This window comes from Somniosus microcephalus, chromosome 29 (assembly GCF_052327205.1).
Source record: "Somniosus microcephalus isolate GS21.2 chromosome 29, FLI_Smic_1.0, whole genome shotgun sequence".
NCBI classification, from domain to species: domain Eukaryota; kingdom Metazoa; phylum Chordata; class Chondrichthyes; order Squaliformes; family Somniosidae; genus Somniosus; species Somniosus microcephalus.
Window position 1 is genome coordinate 23,192,643 of NC_141015.1, and position 20,166 is coordinate 23,212,808.

The 20,166-nt window shown below is 48.7% G+C and overlaps 1 protein-coding gene across 1 annotated transcript in view; it reads right to left on the bottom strand.

Moving 5' to 3' along the window:
- Positions 1 to 1,975: 1,975 nt before the first annotated feature.
- LOC147098543 (uncharacterized) overlaps positions 1,976 to 20,166 on the bottom strand; it is a 59,319-nt gene continuing 41,128 nt past the window's right edge. The window contains exons 7-10 of the mRNA XM_085970367.1: positions 17,985 to 18,147; positions 13,570 to 13,652; positions 9,555 to 9,745; positions 1,976 to 5,013 (exon numbers count right to left, since the gene is read on the bottom strand). Of these exons, the coding sequence (XP_085826493.1) occupies positions 4,549 to 5,013; positions 9,555 to 9,745; positions 13,570 to 13,652; positions 17,985 to 18,147 (902 nt within the window). The 3' untranslated portion in view covers positions 1,976 to 4,548. The remainder of the gene's footprint in view (positions 5,014 to 9,554; positions 9,746 to 13,569; positions 13,653 to 17,984; positions 18,148 to 20,166) is intronic.

The following is a 20,166-nucleotide window of genomic DNA, read 5'->3' on the forward strand; positions in this document are numbered from 1 at the left end:
GACGGGCAGCGCTCTTTCCAGAGACTGGCAGGTGGCCATTGCCCCAGGAGTTTACAAGAGTCTGGAGGGAGGTAGCCCAGCATGTGGCATCGAGGAGCCTGGTCCAAAGGACACATACACAGTGCCGCTAGAAGTTCAACGACTTCACTCGGGTGGTCAGGGTACCTGCTTTTCAAAACCTCTACATCTCAACCTCACTCTGTGCATAGACGGTGTAAATACCCAAATGCCCAACACTCATCCAGCAACTATGGCCATCTCATAAAAGTCACTTGCACATCCCACACCTTGCACAAATTAACAGCTATTCAACTATGGTAGGCACATCTGCCAAACACATGGCTGCACACTCACTCACTCACACGCTGTCCTTTTTCTTGCAGGCCAAGCTTTCATATAATTGCAGAGAGCAACAATGGACGGGAGGAGGACAGGCGGAGCTGCACCCCCTCACACAACTGGGGGAGAGAGTCCACAGACTCATCGCCAGTCATGTTGTCGGTGCGTTGGCCGTTGGAGAGGTTGCCCCCTTGGGGACAGCAACGGTATTTTAATCAGCTTTCGCTCCTCTCTCGTACCACTTCCCCCTCACAACACCAGCCTTTCCCACTTTCCATCTAACTATACTGTCTCCAGTCCTTGCTCCCTTCCTGTCCCCCTGCCCTCACATTAAAGCCACTCTTGTACCTTCCTGCTTTCAGATAGTGAACCACCAGCTGACCAGCCTGTCTCTCAGCCTCCCAGTGGGAGCGACGCGGGAGAGGAGGAGGAAGACGAAGCCGGAACCTCACCGCCGGCGTCTCCCAAGGGTGACACTTCCGACACTGGGACCAGGCGTTCACTGGAGGGGAGTAGGGGGTTTGCATGTGGGTGAAGCTCCGGGACCCAGTGGGCTGCAGCAACGCCATGGGGAGAGGGAAACTCGGGGACCATCTCCCCGGAAGATGAGTGCGCGCATGAGTTCTGCTGCACAGGACTCGGATGAGGACCTCGATATAGCGGCCATGAATACTCAGGCAATGAGCATGCATATGGAGCTCATGGGTGCAATGGCAAGGGTGCCCGACAGCATGGATGCACTGGCTAGGAGCGTGGAGGAGTCCGCCGCCAGCACAGCTGTCATCTGTGCGCAAACCCTTGAACCCATCCTTGCCTCGTTGCTGAGGATGGTGGAATTGCCGTGGGGACCCAGACCCCATGCCACGTGTAATGGGTGAGGTGGCAGCATCAATTGCAGCACAGGCCGAGGCATCGCAACGGCTTAGTGCTGGAATCGAGTCATTGGCTGATGCCATCCAGTCTCAGACTGCTCTCATGCAGTCTCAGATTGATGTCACGCAGGCGCTGACTGCTGCCATCATTGCTGGGTCGCCCACTGTCCACTGGGGATCTCACGGTACCGCGGCAGGCCAGCATTCTGTGCTCGAGCAGATTGCTCCGGATGCTGAGGTGCTGCCCCGGGGGAGTGGCAGTGTGTCGGTCGAGCAGGAAGGTGCTGTCCTCTCTCAGGATGACAGCATTCCTGCTCCCACCACTGCCACTCCGCCATTGCACTTGCCACAGCCTGTAACCCAGCCAGCCCAGACTGCCGCCGCCCATGCAGAGTTGGTGCAGTCTGCAGCCGGGCCCTCCAGGCCCAGAGCTGGTCGAGGGCGTCCTTCAAGGCCACCTGCAGTCTGTGGATCCAACATTCAGCAGCCTTCTGCCAGCCTTGCTGCAGCCACTGGGGCCACATTACGGAGGAGCTGTAGGGTGGGAAGGGGGAAAGTGCGAAGGGGAGGGAGGTCACCCTCGAAGGGTGAAAAGTAAAAATTATCCAATAAATGGGGGAAATGTTTGTGCCAAAGTTTGATGTTCATCTTAGTATATTGTTCACTCTGTTGACGCTTATCATGATGTGGTAAGAACGAGTTTTGTTAGTTAATGAATTGTTGTGTTTCTTTGTTATTGTTTGTGCTGAATAAATAAGACACAATTTGTCACATAAGTAAAGATTTTTATTGGAACATTACAACTTTGCTCATTTGACTCATTGGAGCCTTGCCCGGCAATAGGGGCTGTGGGATGCTTGCGATGATATGCTTGTTCATCCCAGAAGCCATCTTCTCTGTCATTCGTCAGAAGCAGTGATTCTGGCGTTCACGGACGGCCCTTGCAGGGGCAACATTGAGTGCCTCCCTCCCACGTTGGTGCTGCTCCGCCTCCTCCTCTCCCTCTTCCTCCTCCTGAGGTGGTGCACCAATCCCTGGTGGCAATGGCTGGGTCCTCATAATTGTGAGGTTGTGAAGCATGCAGCACACAACGACGAAAAGCGAGACTCGCTCGGGAGAGTACTGCAGGACTCCTCCAGAGTGGTCAAGACACCGGAACCGTTGCTTCAAGACACCAATCGTCTGTTCGATGAGGTTCCTGGTGGTGCTATGGCTCTCATTGTATGCAAGCTCAGGAGTGTTGAGGTTACGGAGCGGTGTCATCAGCCAGGTGCAGGGTGGATAACCCTTGTCCCCGAGGAGCCAGCCACGAGGGTTATGCGGTGGTTGGAAGAGGTCTGGGACACCAGTCTGGCGCAGGATGAATGCATCGTGGCATTGATGGCGAGGATGCGCTGTCTGTGGTCGCAAACCAACTGCACGTTCAGAGAGTGGAAGACTTAGCGGTTGCGGAACACCTCTGCATTCTCATGAGGTGCCCGCAATGCCACATGCGTGCAGTCAATGGCGCCCTGAACCATGGGGAAGCCCGCTATCCTAGCGAAGCCACATGCGCGTTCACGCTGTTTGTCCTGGGTCATGGGGAAAGAGATGTACACCCTTCTCCTTTTGTACAGAGCATTTGTGACCTCCCGGATGCAGCAATGGACAGCGAACTGGAAGATATTCGCTGTGTCCACAGTTGAAGCCTGGAAGGAGCCGCTGGCATAGAAATTCAGAGCCACCGTCATCTTCACTGCCACCGACAGAGACGTCCTGGTCCTGAGCTGAGGCTGCAGATCTGGTTGCAGCAGGTGGCAGAGCTCAGTGACCACCTCCTTGCTGAAGCGGAGCCTGCGCAAACACTGCTCCACAGACAAGTGAATGTAGGAGAATTGCTCCCGGAATAGCCTGGGAGGGTAAGGTCTCCTGTGCAGAGGCCTGTTGGCCCTCCTCCCTCTGGCCATGTTTGCCACTCTCTCTCTGCTGCTTCCGAAGGTGAAGCTGGAGGACGACGCCCCAAGTTAGTACAGCCCCCATTTAATCTTGTAAATGTGGTAAATATGAAGCTCAGAGAAATGGGAATCTGAAAAGTGTTGCTCAAGAACAATATTCCTTGTAGGACAGCGTTAAATGTCTCCAGTCGTCTCTCTCTCTTTCTCAACCGGTGTATGCCAAATATTTTGCCAACAAGAAAAAGCAGGAAGCGCCCGCCTTAAATAGCGCTCCCCCAGCTCCTTGCCGACTGCAAAAGGTCCCCCTCTACCTGTCGTCCCTAGCGGCAGGCGCTAAGGCAGGGAGGGGCGAGAATCAATGTCTGGGGCGCTACCGGGGTGTTGCACGCTTGGGTGACATCACAATCTCCGGGCGCAGGAGATCGTGGCGGTAGTGTTTAGCGCCACCGCAAAGCGCCAGGTCAATTTCATGGGCGGCGCTAAAATCGTTGTGCTCGGGCGGTAAGTCGTTAGCGCCCCCCGGAGGCGCTAACCAACCCAATTTTTCCCCCTTAAAGTTTTAGCGCCCCCCAAACGGGGCTATACCAAATTTCTCCCCCACAGAAACAGATCAACTATGATCACAAAAGCCAGGATCTGGAGGGTTTTTAATGTCATGCTGCTTCTGAACCAACAATTCAGAGAAATTATTTTTCATCACTACTTCTTGCCAGGAAAAAATGTCCTTTGTGTAAATTGGCCAATGTAACATATATAACAGTGCACGGGCTAATGTGACGGTGAACAGTGTAAACACCTATGACTAACCAGCCAGTCCAGTATCACCCTTACTACATATCCATTAGTAACAAAATCCCATTTATATGTAACTCCATTTCACTGCTGAGCCTTGACTTAACTAATACTGACTATATTGTCACTTTAAAGGAAAAGAAAAATAAGAACATAAGAAATAGGAGCAGGAGTAGGCTATTTGGCCCCTCGAGCCTGCTCCACCATTCAATAAGATCATGGCTGATCTTCGAACCCAACTCCACTTTCCCGCCCGATCCCCATATCCCTTGATTCCCCTAGAGTCCAAAAATCTATCGACCTCAGCCTTGAATATACGCAACGACTGAGCATTCACAGCCCTTGAGTAGAGAATTCCAAAGATTCACAACCCTCTGAGTGAAGAAATTTCCAAAGATTCCCAAAGAAAATTCCAAAGATTCACAACCCCGAGTGAAGAGATTTCGCCTCATCTCGGTCCTAAATGGCCGACCCCTTAATTCTAGACTCTTCAGCCAAGGGAAACAGCCTCTCAACATCTACCCTGTCAAGCCCTCCCAGAGTCTTACATGTTTGAATGAGATCACCTCTCATTCTTCTAAACTCCAGCGAGTAAACAGTTAATAAACAGTTTAAAACTGGCTTGAGAATTTTCCATTGCTGCTTTGGCGCCTATTCCCGGTGATGAGGAATGCTGCAATGTTTTTCAAACGGCATCCCCACGTGTAGGCCGTGCCGTTTGGCGTACTCCTGAAGGTGGACGTGGCGTTTAGGGAGATCATCACTAGCTGATCCTTCAGGACCACAAGTTCCCACACGACAGTGGCCATGTTCATCAGGGCCAGCCCCACCACCCAGGACTCGTAGCTGAGAATGGTCTGGAGCATCTCCAGGGTCAGGTTGTACTGAAGGTGTAAGGAATACACAGCCGATGCTATGAAGGCCAGGTGGCAGACGAGGACTTCCATGAGGAACAGAACGAAGAGCTGGTGATTATTTTCGGCCACACATTTCATTAGGAACAAGCAGTGGTGGTCAAAGTTCACCATGCAGGTGTTGCAGAGTTTACAGTGCTTCGTTCGTTCTGGCTGAATAACCTGAATAAATAAACAAACATCTTTCAGGAACAAATTGGATGAAAATGGTATCTGTTTCCCCACTGCCCACAATAAAGAACGTTCGAGGAGCCTGTGTGGTGCGCTGGGTTGCCAACTCTGGTTGGGCCTATTCCTGGAGGCTTCATCACATGACCTCCCTCCTCTGGTCAAACAACCTTTTGTGCCCATCGCCAATACTTTTATAACTAATAAACTAAAGAACATTTAAAAATGACAATTTATTTTAATGCCCCTATGATTTTTCCTCTGATTGTTGCTCGCAGCAGCGACCAGGAGATTAATCTTCAATTGCTGGAGACTCCAGGGCAAGCCTGGAGGGTTGGCAACCCTAGTGGTGCAGGGTCGACTCACACCTGCTTCCATTGTGCTCATTCTTGCTCGTGGCCTAATGTTTCTTTCGGTTAAGAAAGCCATACTCTTCTCCTTAGATTTGACGTGGTAAGAGAATGGGGTTGATTTTAACTCAGGACGGGATCAGTGGTGGGGTGAGAGGGAGGGGGCGAAGCAGGCGGCGCACCAGGAAGTTGTCAAGGAAGTGAGGTCCGGCTGATTTTAATGGCCGGGCCTCATTTTAATGTTTCACCTCTGTCTCCTGCTTGAATGATGTCAAGGCCGGCGAGCGGGAACTGAGGCAGGAGATGGACCCCAGGGAACGGTCCTTGGCATAAGGTAAGTGCTGGGAGGAGGAGTTCCCAAACATATGCCGGTGTGGTGGCGGGGGGGGGGGGGGTGCAGGGGGGTTGGTGGAGAGATGCCGAGAGGCCCAAGGATTCCTCCTGGGGCCGAGAGGAGCACTCCTGTCTCTCACGGCCACCAAGGCCTCTTCTGCCTCTCGCCAGGGTTTTTCTGGTGAGTTTGTCCCCCCTCCCGAGCTCCGGTTAAAATAGCGTAGCCACGCTGATGATGTCATCGGGCTGCGACTTTTACATTTCAATGACGCCTCGGCAGGCTTCAAAGTCGATGTAGGGAAAATGGCGCTAGGTGGGAACAGAGCGACCGTAGGCCGGTGAGTTGACGCGGCCAGTTTAACCTGTCCCACGCACCGTTGCTAGTGACAGTGGGGGGGGGAAGGGGTTAAAATCAATCCCAATGAGTTTCAAAACACCAACTTGTGCTTATATAGCACTTTAAACATACAAAACCTCCCAAGGCGCTTGGATACATTGTTCAGTCTCTGTGTGGAAAAGAACCCCTTGATATCCATTGCTAAAGTTTCCTTTTGCTAGTTGGCACCCTCGTCCTACTCTTTCAATTTAATTCCGACAACATTCCAGATGTGGAGTTTAGAAGAATGAGAGGTGATTGGAATTTAGAAGAATGAGAGGTGATCTTATTGAAACATATAAGATATGGAGGGGGCTCGAAAAGGTAGATGCAGAGAGGATGTTTCCCCTCGTGGGGAAATCTAGAACACGGGGGCACAGTTTTAGAATAAAGGGTCGCCCTTTTAGAACTGAGATGAGGAGGAGTTTCTTCTCTCAGAGGGTCGTAAATCTGTGGAATTCTCTGCCCCAGAGAGCCGTGGAGGCTGGGTCATTAAATACATTTAAGGTGGAGATAGACAGATTTTTTCAAGATAAGGGAGTGAAGGGTTATGGGGAGTGGGCAGGGAACTGGCTTTGAGCCCAAGATTAGCCATGATCTTATTGAATGGCGGAGCAGGCTCGAGGGGCCGAGTGGCCTATTCCTGCTCCTGTTTCTTATGTTCTTATATCCCTGTTCCATTCCCTTAATGCTCTCGCGCGCCTCGACAGGATCCCCTCTCAGATGCATGCTCTCCAGGCTGAAAGGTCTCTCCAGCGTCTCCCCATAACTCGGACCTTCGTCACCAGGGATCAGCCATGGCCAAGAGTTGGCAAAAAACCGCAAGCGTCGCACAGCCCGTGGGTGCATTGCAGGGTCAGCGTGAAGCTCCAGGCAAAGGGAATTCACAGAATCATAGAAACCTACATTTAAGGAGGCCATTCGGCCCATCGTGTCTACGCCGGTCATCGGAATTTAATCACGATGGTCTTGGAGCAAACCCAGCTCCTTTTGTTTGTATCTCTGCGGTAAAAGCACTGCAGGAAAAGGGACGGCGGACAATTTAAACTTGGCACCGGTAATAATGAAAATAGAATTATAATGAAAATCAACTCCAAGCATTGCCGTAGCAAGCCACTTGGCTGCATTAAACCACTACTCAGAGGAACTAGGGATGGCCAATATATGCCAGCCTTGCCAGCGACGCCCAAGTCCTGAGAATAAATTTTAAAATCCTGTGGGTTTTCATGGAGTTCTATAGTTTCCGGGGCTTTAAACATTGTTGTTTGTCACTGAACTCAACAGTGACACCGCAGGCGAGAGAGGGAAACTGCAGCACCAAGCAATTTTCATCTCCCCACGTACAGAATACATAAGAACATAAGAAATAGGAGCAGGAATAGGCCACTTGGCCCCTCGAGCCTGCTCCACCATTCAATAAGATCATGGCTGATCTTGGGCTCAAAGCCACTTCCCCGCCCGCTCCCCATAACCCTTCACTCCCTTATCTTGCAAAAATTGTCTATCTCCACCTTAAATGTATTTAATGACCCAGCCTCCACAGCTCTCTGGGGCAGAGAATTCCACAGATTTACGACCCTCTGAGAGAAGAAATTCTTCCTCATCTCAGTTCTAAAAGGGCGACCCTTTATTCTGAAACTATGCCCCCGAGTTCTAGGTTTCCCCACGAGGGGAAACATCCTCTCTGCATCTACCTTGTCGAGCCCCCTCAGTATCTTATATGTTTCAATAAGATCACCTCTCATTCTTCTAAATTCCAATGCGTATAGGCCCAGCCTGCTCAACCTTTCTTCATAAGTCAACCCCCTCATCTCAGGAATTAACCAAGTGAATCGTCTCTGAACTGCCTCCAATGCAAGTATATCCTTCGTTAAATAAGGAGACCAAAACTGTACGCAGTACTCAAGGTGTGGTCTCACCAATGCCCTGTACAGTTGTAGCAGGACTTCCCTGCTTTTATACTCCAGCCCCCTTGCAATAAAGGCCAACATTCCATTTGCCTTTTTGATTACTTGCTGTACCTGCATGCTAAATTTTTGTGTTTCATGCACAAGGACCCCCAGGTCCCTCTGAACTGTAGCATTTTGTAATCTCTCTCCATTTAAATAATAATTTGCTTTTTTATTTTTCCTGCCAAAGTGGATAACCTCGCACTTTCCCACATCATACTCCATATTCCAGATGTTTGCCCACTCACTTAGCCTGTCTATATCCCTTTGCAGATTCTTTGAGTCCGCTGCACAACTTGCTTTCCCACCTGTCTTTGTATCATCAGCAAACTTGGCTACATTACACTCGGTCCCTTCATCCAAGTCATTAATGTAGATTGTAAATAGTTGAGACCCCAGCACCGATCCTTGTGGCACCCCACTAGTTACTGTTTGCCAGCCAGAAAATGACCCATTTATCCCGACTCTCTGCTTTCTGTTAGTTAGCCAATTCTCTATCCATGCTAATATATTACTCCCAACTCCGTGAGCTCTTATCTTATGCAGTAACCTTTTATGTGGCACCTTATCGAATGCCTTCTGGAAATCCAAATACACCACATCTACTGGTTCACCTTTATCCACCCTGCTCGTTACATCCTCAAAGAACTCCAGCAAATTTGTTAAACATGATTTCCCTTTCATAAAACCATGCTGACTCTGCCTGACTGCATTATGATTTTCCAAATGCCCTGCTATTGCTTCCTTAATGATGGACTCCAGCATTTTCCCAACGACAGATGTTAGGCTAATTGGTCTATAGTTTCCTGCTTTCTGTCTCCCTTTCTTAAATAGGGGTGTTACATTTGCGATTTTCCAATCCGCTGGGACCTCTCCAGAGTCATAGAAACATAGAAAATAGGAGGAGTAGGCCATTCGGCCCCTCGAGCCTGCTCCGCCATTCAATGAGATCATGGCTGATCATCCAAATTCAGTACCCTGTCCGTGCTTTCTCCCCATATCCCTTGTTCCCTTTAGCCTTAAGAAATATATCCAACTCCTTCTTGAATATATTTAATGAATTGGCCTCTACTGCCTTCTGTGGTAGAGAATTCCACAGGTTCACCACTCTCTGGGTGAAGAAATTCCTCCTTATCTCTGTCCTAAATGGCTTACCCCTTATCCTTAGACTCCCCGACCATCGGGAACATCCTTCCTGCATCTAGTCTGTCCAGTCCTGTCAGAATTTTATAAGTTTCAATGAGATCCCCTCTCATTCTTCTAAACTCCAACGAGTATAAGCCCAACCGACCCAATCTCTCCTCATACGTCATTCCTGCCATCCCAGGTATCAGCCTGGTGAATCTTCATCCAGGGAATTTTGGTATATTGCAACCAATGCATCCACTATCTCTGCAGCCACTTCTTTTAAGACCCTGGGATGCAGGCCAAATAATTTTGCAACCAATCGAAAATACATCAGCGCGTTGTGTATCTACACTCCCAGCAATATAAATAGAAAACTGCCTCCATAGTCCCAGTCATTACCTCACAGTAGATGCAGAATCTGGAAGGTTTTTGATTTGCTTCGATAAGTTGAGTGACGGTTAAATACTCGGTTCCAAGGCCGGATTTCTGCAGATTCCCTGGGTCCCTGGTTAACATCTCCTTGAACATCCAGAGCAAAAGGGTAGCCAGCCCAGTCATGCAACACAACAGTAGGCTTGCTGGCCACAGAAGTGTCATTGGTTAAGGAATAATCTTCTCACCCGTTGTTCAGGAACTCCCTTCAGGAACACGCATTTATGTAGCGCCTTAAGTGTACAAAAACATCCTACGGCCTTTCACAGAGGAGTCCTGCCCAACATTTATCCCTCAACCAACACCTAAAGCAGATGATCTGGTCATTATTTCATTGCTGTTTGTGGGAGCTTGCTGTGCGCAAATTGGCTGTCGCGTTTCCTACATCACAACAGTGACGACACTTCAAAAGCATTTCATTGGCTGTGAAGAGTTTTGGGACGTCCTGAGGTTGTGAAAGGCGCTACAGAAATGCAAGTTCTTTCTTTAAAAGAGATTAAACGCCGAGCCAAGGAAAGGAGGGATGACCTAAAAGCTAGGTCAAAGAAGTGCAGCTTGGAGTTGGAGAGGCTGAGGGATTTGGGAGGGAATTATAGAGCGTGGGGCCGAAGTGGCTGAATGCTCGGCCATCTATCATAATAGAAAAGGAATGCATAAGAGGGGAGGTGATGGCGTAGTGGTTATGTCACTAGACTAGTAAGCCAGAGAACTCAGTCAAATGCTCTGAGAATATGGGTTCAAATTCCACCATGGTAACTGGTGGAATTTAAATTCAATTTAATTCTGGAATTAAATGTTAGTCTTAGTAATGGCAACCATGATACCATTGTCAATTGTTGCAAAATCCCATCTGGTTCACTAATGTCCTTTAGGAAAGGAAATCTGCTGTCCTTACCTTGGTCTGGCCTACATGTGACTCCAGACCCACAGCAATGTGGCCTCTGAAATGGCCCAGCAAGCCACTCAGTTGTAAACAACCGCTACACCATATGGACTGCAGCAGTTCAAGAAGGTGGCTCACCACCATCTTCTCAAGGGCAATTAGGGATGGGCAATAAATGCAGGCCTAGCCAGCGACGCCCACATCCCATCAATGAATTTTTAAAAAAGAGTCAGAGGAACAGAGAAGGTTAAGGGGAGATTTAATAGAGGTGCTCACAATCATGAAGGGTTTTGATAGAGTACATAAGGAGAAACTATTTCCAGTGGCAGAAGGGGCGGTAATCAAAGGTCACAGATTTAAGGTGATTGGCAAAAGAACCAGAGGTGACATTTTTTTTACACGAGTTGTTGTGATCTGGAATGCGCTGCCTGAAAGGGTGGTGGAAGCAGATTCAATAGTAACTTTCGAAAGAGAATTGGATAAATACTTGGATTGCAGGGCTATGGGGAAAGATCAGAGAGTGGGATTAATTGGGCAGCTCTCCCAAAGGGCCAGCACAGGCACGATGGGCCAAACGGCCTCCTTCTGTTCAGCATCATTCTATGATTCTATGAACAGAAAGACATAGATAAGAATTTTAAATTTGAGACATTGGGACTGGGATCCAATGTTGGTCAGCAAGGACATGGGGTGATGGGTGGGCGGGACCGGATAGGGTACAGGCAGCAGGAGTTTGGGATGAGCTGAGGTTTAAGGGAAGCTGGCGGATGAACGAGCGTTGGGTCAATCGAAACCGGAGGTGACAAAAGCACAGATGAGGGGTCCAGCAGAAGACGGGGTTGGCCGCAGGAGCAGAGGTGGAGGAACGTGGTCTTTGTGAGGACGAGACGCGAATGGGCCAGAACCTCAGTGCGGGGTGGAAGAGGAGGCTCGGGTTACCAACAGGCTGGTCCAATCTGTTCTCTGTGAACATATGCTAGTTCATAAGAACATAAGAAATAGGAGCAGGAATAGGCCACTTGGCACCTCGAGCCTGCTCCGCCATTCAATAAGATCATGGTTGATCTTGGGCTCAAAGCCACTTCCCCGCCCACTCCCTATAACCCTTCACTCCCTTATCTTGCAAAAATCTGTCTATCGCCACCTTAAATATATTCAATGACCCAGCCTCCACGGCTCTCTGGGGCAGAGAATTCCACAGATTTACGACCCTCTGAGAGAAGAAATTCCTCCTCATCTCAGTTCTAAAAGGGCGACCCTTTATTCTGAAACTATGCCCCCGAGTTCTAGATTTCCCCACGAGGGGAAACATCCTCCCTGCGTCTACCTTGTCGAGCCCCCTCAGTATCTTATATGTTTCAATAAGATCACCTCTCATTCTTCTAAATTCCAATCTGTATTTAGTTCCTTGTATATTAAACAAGCACTGCAGTGTGACTATGTAATTACAGATTTTATAGTGTTTCCATCAGCCTCCTGACCCACCTTCCCCGCATTAATCTAAATTACAGTCAGCATTACAACTGTGTTACTTGGACTCCTTAAAGCAAATCAGTGTCGAAAGCAATCACAAACATTGTGCCATTTAAGACAGAGATGAGGAGGAATTTCTACTCTCAGAGGGTCGTGAATCTTTGGAATTCTGTTCCCCAGAGAGCTGTGGAGGCGGAGTCATTGAATATATTCAAGGCGGAGATTGACACAGATTTTTGAAAAACAGGGGAGTCAAGGGTTATGGGGAGCGGGCAGGGAAGTGGAGTTGAGGCCAAGATCAGATCAGCCATGATCTCATTGAATGGCGGAGCAGGCTCGAGGGGCCGAATGGTCTACTCCTCCTCCTATTTCTTATGTTCTTATGATGCAGCAACAAAGCCCTGACCATACCTAGATTTCCAACAGGTTAGCAAGAAGTAACAACAGAAAATGCTGGAAAAACTCAGCAGGCCAGGCAACATCCGTGGAGAGAAAATAGAGTCAGTGTTTCAGGTCAAACCCTTTGTCAAGACCAGGGGGAGTGAGGAGTGAATGCTGTCAACATAAGAATAAAAGAAATCGGAGGGGAAGAGGGGGAGAGGAGAAAGAGAGGGAGATGGAAAGGAGAGAGGGAGAGAGGAGAAAGAGAGGGAGATGGAGAGGAGGTGGAAAAGGAGAGGGGGAGAGGAGCAAGAGAGGGAGATGGAGAGGAGGAGGTGGAGGAGGGGGAGAAGAGAAAGAGAGGGAGATGGAGAGGAGGTGGAGGAGAGGGGAGAGAGAGGGGGAGAAGAGAGAGGGAGAGGGAGAGGAGGTGGAGGAGAGGGGAGAGAGAGGGGGAGAGGAGAAAGAGAGGGAGAGGAGGTGGAGAAGGAGAGGGGGAGAGGGAGGGGGAGAAGAGAAAGAGAGAGAGAGGGAGAGGAGGTGGAGAAGGAGAGGGGGAGAGAGAGGGGGAGAAAGAGATGGAGATGGAGAAGGAAAGGAGGGAGAGAGGGGGGAGAGCAGAAAGAGAGGGAGAGGGAGAAGGAAAGGAGGGAGAGAGGGGGGAGAGGAGAAAGAGAAAGAGAGGGAGAGGGAGAAGGAAAGGAGGGAGAGAGGGGGGAGAGGAGAAAGAGAAAGAGAGGGAGAGGGAGAAGGAAAGGAGGGAGAGAGGGGGGAGAGGAGAAAGAGAAAGAGAGGGAGAGGGAGAGGAGGTGGAGAAGGGGAGGAGGGAGAGAGGGGGGAGAGAAGAAAGAGAGGGAGAGGGAGAGGAGGTGGATTGAGGGGGCGAGGAGAAAGAGAGGGAGATGGAGAGGAGGTGGAGAAGGAGGGGGGGGGAGAGAGAGGGGGTGAGTCCAATTGTTTTGTTACTGGGGTTACCCAAGTTTCCAAATATCTAGGCTACTTGAACCCTGCACATTTTTGATGGGATTTAGGGTGTGATGATTCTAACTTCAGTCCGTGCTGAATAAGGCCCCTGCAGAAACTAAACCGGTTCCCAGGCAAAATGACTGGTTTCTGCTTTCACGGTGAAACTGATCCGTTCCGTCTACTCGGACCAGACCTAATCATCCACCTACCGGCAGCATGAAGGTCACTGACCCATCACTTTAAGAGTCTGTTCCGTACAATAGTGCATGTAAAGGATATCTGGTAGGATCCTGCAGTAGAAGCAGTACAAAGAATGAAGGATCCCAGCAGCAAAGGTGCCGACGAACATTGGGTTTGGTAACCTGTGATGGAGGAAAGTGAACACAGTGTTAGTGTTAGGCTGTAACCCCTCGAGGCACAACAGCAATATCTCTGTACATCGCTTGTTTAATTAAAAGTGAGGCACCAACCCTCAGGCCAGGATACAGGGTCTGAAACCTGACTACCTCACACACTAACTTTGATGGGCCACTGTCTTTAAGCAGAAACCTTGGCAACTTCCCTTGTTTTGGGAGCGAGAGGACCTATTATCCCTGTAATTTTTTTTGGCCCTGCGCTGCCCCTTTAAGGCCACGCACTGGAGAGGACCCTTAAGAATCGTGCGTCATCTTCATTGCGAGTAACACAATGACATGGTGATGCCTTTAATGCGATACATATCACAGTGTGATTGGAGATAAATGAATAAAGGTTTGCCTGACTTTTTCTTTCTGAAGGCAAAGCACCTTTAAGAAGACACTGTACCAGCCTCCCCACTGGCTCCGCTGGTCAAGTCAGTGAGTCGCTGACCCCAAATTTGATCACTGATGAATTAGCTGATCGCAGCTGGGCTACTTCAATAGGGAGTGGGAAGTTGTGCATGATTCCTGCTTCTACTTGCTGTCCAGAGAGCCCTAGAAGTGTGTGTGTGTGTGAGAGAGAGTTTGTGTGAGTGTGAGAGTGTGTGTGAGTGCGTGAGAGAGTGTGTGTGTGAGAGTGTGTGTGTGAGAGTGTGAGAGTGTGTGAGGGTGTGAGAGTGTGTGTGTGTGAGAGTGTGTGTGTGTGAGAGTGTGTGTGTGAGAGTGTGAGTGTGAGAGTGTGTGTGTGAGAGTGTGTATGTCAGAGTGAGTGTGAGAGTGTGAGTGTGTGTGTGTGAGTGTGTGTGTGTGTGAGTGTGTGAGTGTGTGTGAGAGTGTGAGTGTGAGAGTGTGTGTGTAAGAGTGTGTGTGTGAGTGTGTGTGTGAGAGTGTGAGTGAGAGAGTGTGTGAGAGTGTGTGTGTGAGAGTGTGTGTGTGAGAGTGTGTGTGTGAGAGTGTGAGAGTGTGTGTGTGAGAGTGTGTGTGTGAGAGTGTGAGTGTGTGTGTGAGAGTGTGTGTAAGAGTGTGTGTGTAAGAGTGTGCGTGTGAGAGTGTGAGAGTGTGTGTGTGAGAGTGTGTGTGTAAGAGTGTGTGTGTGAGAGTGTGTGTGAGTGTGTGTGTGTGAGAGTGTGTGTGTGAGAATGTGTGTGTGAGAGTGTGTGTGTGAGAGTGTGGGTGTGAGAGTGTGTGTGTGAGAGTGTGTGTGTGAGAGTGTGTGTGTGAGGGTGTGAGTGTGTGTGTGAGAGAGTGTGTGTGTGAGAGTGTGTGTGTGAGAGTGTGTGTGTGAGGGTGTGAGTGTGAGAGTGTGTGTGTGAGAGTGTGTGTGTGAGGGTGTGAGTGTGAGAGTGTGTGTGTGAGAGTGTGTGTATGAGTGTGTGTGTGTGAGTGTGTGACTGTTGCTGGTGCACCAAAGTGTGTGTGCGCGTGAGTGTCCATGTGAGTGTGTGCGAACGCGAGCGTGTGTGTGAGTGTGTGTGTACAAGTGTGTGTGCGTGATTGTATCTGTATGTGTGAGTGTCCACGTGAGTGTGTGTGAACGCGAGCGTGTGTGAGTGTGCGAGACTGTCTCTGTATGTGTGAGTGTGCAAATGTGTGTGTGCAAGTGTGAGTGTATGTGCAAGTGTGTGTGTGCACATGAGTGTGTGTGTGAGAGTGTGGGTGCGAGAGTGTGTGTGAGTGAGTGTGTGTGTGTGTGTGTGTGCACGCACGAGTGTGTGTGTGTGTCATTGTGTGTGAGTGCGAGTGTGTGTGTGCATGTGTGTCTGTGAGTGAGTGAATGTGTGTGTGTGTGAGTGCGAGTGTGTGCAGGTGTGAGTGTGTGTGCATGAGCATGTGTGTGTGTGTGTGTGTGTGCGAGCGTGAGTGTGTGTGTGCGTGAGTGTGTGTGCGAGCATGAGTGTGTGTGAGTGCGAGTGTGTGTGTGCATGTGTGTCTGTGTGTGAGTGTCTGTGAGTGAGTGAATGTGTGTGTGCGCGAGTGTGTGTGTGTGAGTGCGAGTGTGTGCAGGCGTGAGTGTGTGTGCATGAGCATGTGTGTGTGTGTGCGAGCGTGAGTGTGTGTGTGCATGAGCGTGTGTGTGCGAGTGTGTGTGTGCGAGTGTGTGCGCGCGTGACTGTGTGTGTGAATGAGCGTGTGTGTGTGCGAGTGTGTGTGTGAGTGTGTGTGCGAGTGTGTGTGTGTGCACGTGTGTGCGTGTGCGAATGTATGTGTGTGCACAGATATCAGGTGATGACAGGATAAGGCTTGACTGTGATGCAACCCCCACAGTTGAAGATCCTGCTCACACTCACCATCAAAGCTTACATGAAAAAAGGAGAGAAATGTCAGGGTTTTAAATGTTTTGTAGATTGTGCCTCATTGAGCTCAGCACTGCCACCGCTGTAAGCAATTAAAAATCTTTCCACGTGTAGTGGCGCAGCACTGAAAACATGCAATCCCATTTTCAGATTCTCAAAGTGGCTGTGAAATGCAGAATGCAACCAAGGCCCACAATTTCAGGCAGTTAAAATACACTGGGTGGTGAGGAGTACAGCCAGATCCTAAATTTAATCTGTACTGAATCTGCCGATCTCTGTCAGGGCGGCCGTGGGAAGAGGAGCTACAATGAGTTTCAGCACATCGCTGTGCTCGGAAGGGGAAAGGGAAGAGGGGGACAATTAGCTCCTGATCCTGATCACCATCTGGTGGCCGCTTCTGAAAAGTGCATGTGCAGACATCGAGCAAGAACAGAATTTCATCTCGGCTATGTTAAGGAAAGACTTGCATTTATATAGCGCCTTTCACGACCACCGGACGTCTCAAAGCACTTTACAGCCAATTAAGTACTTTTTTGAAGTGGAGTCACTGTTGTAATGTGGTAAACGCGGCAGCCAATTTGCGCACAGCAAGCTCCCACAAACAGCAATGTGATAATGACCAGATAATGTTTTTTTAGTGATGTTGATTGTGGGATAAATATTGGCCAGGACACCGGGGATAACTCCCCTGCTCTTCTTCGAAGTAGTGCCGTGGGATCTTTTACGTCCACCTGAGAGAGCAGACAGGGCCTCGGTTTAACATCTGATCTGAAAGACGGCAGTGCAGCACTCCCTCTGGAGTGTCAGCCTAGATTTTTGGGCTCAAGCCTCTGGAGTGGGACTATGAACCCACAACCTTCTGACTCCGAGGTGAGAGTGCTGCCCACTGAGCCACGGCTAACATGCAGAAATATCGGAGTGGAGTGACCTGGCCAGTTTTTTTACCTCTACCAAGCTTGGGGAAGCTGGGACCAGTGGCAGCACACCCAATACCACAATGGCTGAGACCACTGAACGTACCGTGACCAATCATTAATATCCCATAAATCAGACTTAGTTACACATTTATATTCTCTGCACAAGTTCATTTGAACGCACTTTTGATTCACTCCTGTCATCAGACGTACGGGTGGGAAAACATGGACAGGCAGTTCCGCTGATACTGTGGTGTCAGTGGTCAGAGAAGCAGCGTTTCCCTGCTGTATACTGTACTTCATTCAAAGTCAGTTTGAACGTGGCCAGAATAGTTTTAAATATGGACGCTGGTCTGGGGGTGACGAATGAATCAAATTCAGTTTTTATGCCACGAAATTCTGAGAATTTTAGCACTGGTTTGAAGATCTTATTCTGTGATTGTGGCTGCCTTTCTGTGAAACTGGTTTTCCCTACAGGATATGAAGGTGTTGCTATTCCCTATAATCTGGCTCACTGGGTTATATCACTGAATGAGTTAAGAGCCATTAGTCTTCATTTGAATTCACTTCTTTCAAATGACTTGATAATTCAGTTTTTTTGTTAGCGCTTTGTATATTGCTTAACTCAAGCGATTGCTTAGTTCCAATTCTTTAGTGCTAGAAACAACTGATAAAGAGCGATAATTCCGAGACGCTTCACCAGTCCCTTGGGGACGCCGTTCTGCAGGCTCCCAATGTTAACAGCATCGGACTTTGTAATACAAGAATCCCTCCCCAACCACGTCCCTGAAAACCCCCATGGTTAGTAAAACCGCGGTTGGCAAATACAATATAAATGTTCAAAATAACACAATAAAAAATATAAAAGCAATAAAATCATGTTATTTACCTTAATTCTAAATTAAAAACCGCGGATACGCAAAATTCACTGCCGCGGTTGGCAAAAAGTTGTCGCAGAGAGGACACCGTGTATACTTGAAATCCGCGTATGGCAAACCCGCGGTTGGGGCGGGATTCCTGTATAGGAAATAATGCATTCAGGTACAGGCCTACAGATCGGAAACAGGCCCAGATACAAGTCAGCTTACCTGGAGAAGTGAGAGATTCGGTGGTACTGGAAAAAGACTGAGCGGGCAAGAACAGCGAAAGCGACAATGCTGAATACTGCCCCATAATTCCCGATGTAGCTGGCGATAAGAAACACGATTGAGCTCACAACTCCTGGGAAGAGCAGACAGCTGTAGTATAGACCTAAAAGTAAAAAGATTCAGTGTGCTGATCCTTTCATTGAATCTTACAGCGCAGAAGGAGGCCATTCGGCCCAGCGGGCCTGTGCCGGCTCTTTGAAAGAGCTCTCCAATTAATCCCACTCCCCTCTGCTTTTTCCCCATTGCCCTGCACATTTTTTTCTCCTTCAAGTATTTATCCAATTCCCTTTTGAAAGTTACTATTGAATCTGCTTCCACCGCCCTTTCAGGCAGCGCATTCCAGATCACAACAACTCGCTGCTTAAAAAAAATTCTCCTCATCTCCCCACTGATTCTATTGCCAATCACCTTAAATCTGTGTCCTCCAGTTATCGGCCCTCCTGCCACTGGAAACAGTGTCTCCCTATCTACTCTATCAAAACCCTTCATAATTTTCAACACCTCTATTAAATCTCCCCTTAACCTTCTCTACTCTAAGGAGAATAATCCCAGCTTCTCTAATCTCTCCACATAAGTGAGGTCCCTCATCCCTGGTACCATTCCAGTAAATCTATTCTGCACCCTCTCCAAGGCCTTGACAACATATTGTCAATTGTTATGGAAATGAAGATATAGTCTTACTACAATAAAATGACTTCACCTGGCGAAGGAGCAGCGCTCCGAAAGCTTGTGATTTCAAATAAAGCTGTTGGACTATAACCTGGTGTTGTGTGACTTCTCACATTTGTCCACCCCAGTCCAACACCGGCATCTCCACATCATGCAATAAAGGGGCAATATGAAATGCTTCGTACTTTCCAACTTTGCATCCACCTTTATTCCCCCTCCCTCTGTGAAGATGCTGGGTTGTTGCGTGGGTATGGTTCTATAGGCACTGTCTAAGTAACTATTCTCATGTAAAGTGTCAGCTGTGGCTCAGTGGGTAGCTCTCCTCGCTGCTCTGAGTCAGAAGGTTGTGGGTTCAAGTCCCACTCCAGGGACTTGAGCACATAAAGCTAGGCTGACACTCCAGTGCAGCGCTGAGGGAGTGCTGCACTGTCAGAGGTGCCGTCTTTTGGATGAGATGTTAAACTGAGGTCTGCCCTCTCAGGTGGACATAAAAGATCCCATGGCACAATTTCGAAGACGAGCAGGGGAGTTATCCTCGGTGTCCTGGCCAATATTTATCCCTCAATCAACATCATTAAAAACAGATTATCTGGTCATTATCACATTGCTGTTTGTGGGAGCTTGCTGTGCGCAAATTGGCTGCTGCGTTTCCTACATTACAACAACGACTCCACTTCAAAAGTAAGCACTTTGGGATGCCCTGAGGCCATGAAAGGGGTTATATAAATGCAAGTCTTTCTTTTTAAACCTACAGAGTGAAAGCTATTTGACTAGGGGGTGTGACACAGACACATCCGATGCTCTCCTCACTCGACGTTTTTTTCCAGTAGGAGTCAATGGATGGAATGGCAACACTGTCTGCTATTTTTCCCCTTTCACTAACTCAGGAGCATCTCGGCAAAATGTCAACTAATTCAGGGGCAGTACCCAGGATGTTCCTGTTCTGTTGGGCTCACTTTCAGTGCCCTCGCCAACAGGTTCCTTTAGATTTAAAAAAATCTCCAGATTATGCCGGTGTGATCCCAGCTGCATGCTATTCGAAGTCCCAATTCCAAAATGGTGGCCCCGCAAAGTAAGGAGAAGTTCAGATCAATTAAAAAACTCAATCAAGAGCATAAGAAACAGGAGCAGGAGTAGGCCATACGGCCCCTCGAGCCTGCTCCGCTATTTAATAAAATCATGGCTGATCTTCGACCTCAACTCCACTTTCCCGCCCGATCTCCATATCCCTTGATTCTCTTAGTGTTCAAAAAGATTTCCTTTATAAAATTACTCTCCTTCATATCATAGCCAGGATACATTCAAAACAAATTTGTCTACATTCAGTAGGGTTTCAGAAAGAGAACATCTTTGAACATAGCTCACTCAACTGATCCAGCACCACAGAATAAATATCCCTCCTTTCTAATCAATATTCCTGAATTATTAAGTTGCAATGGCCACTTCAAGAGTG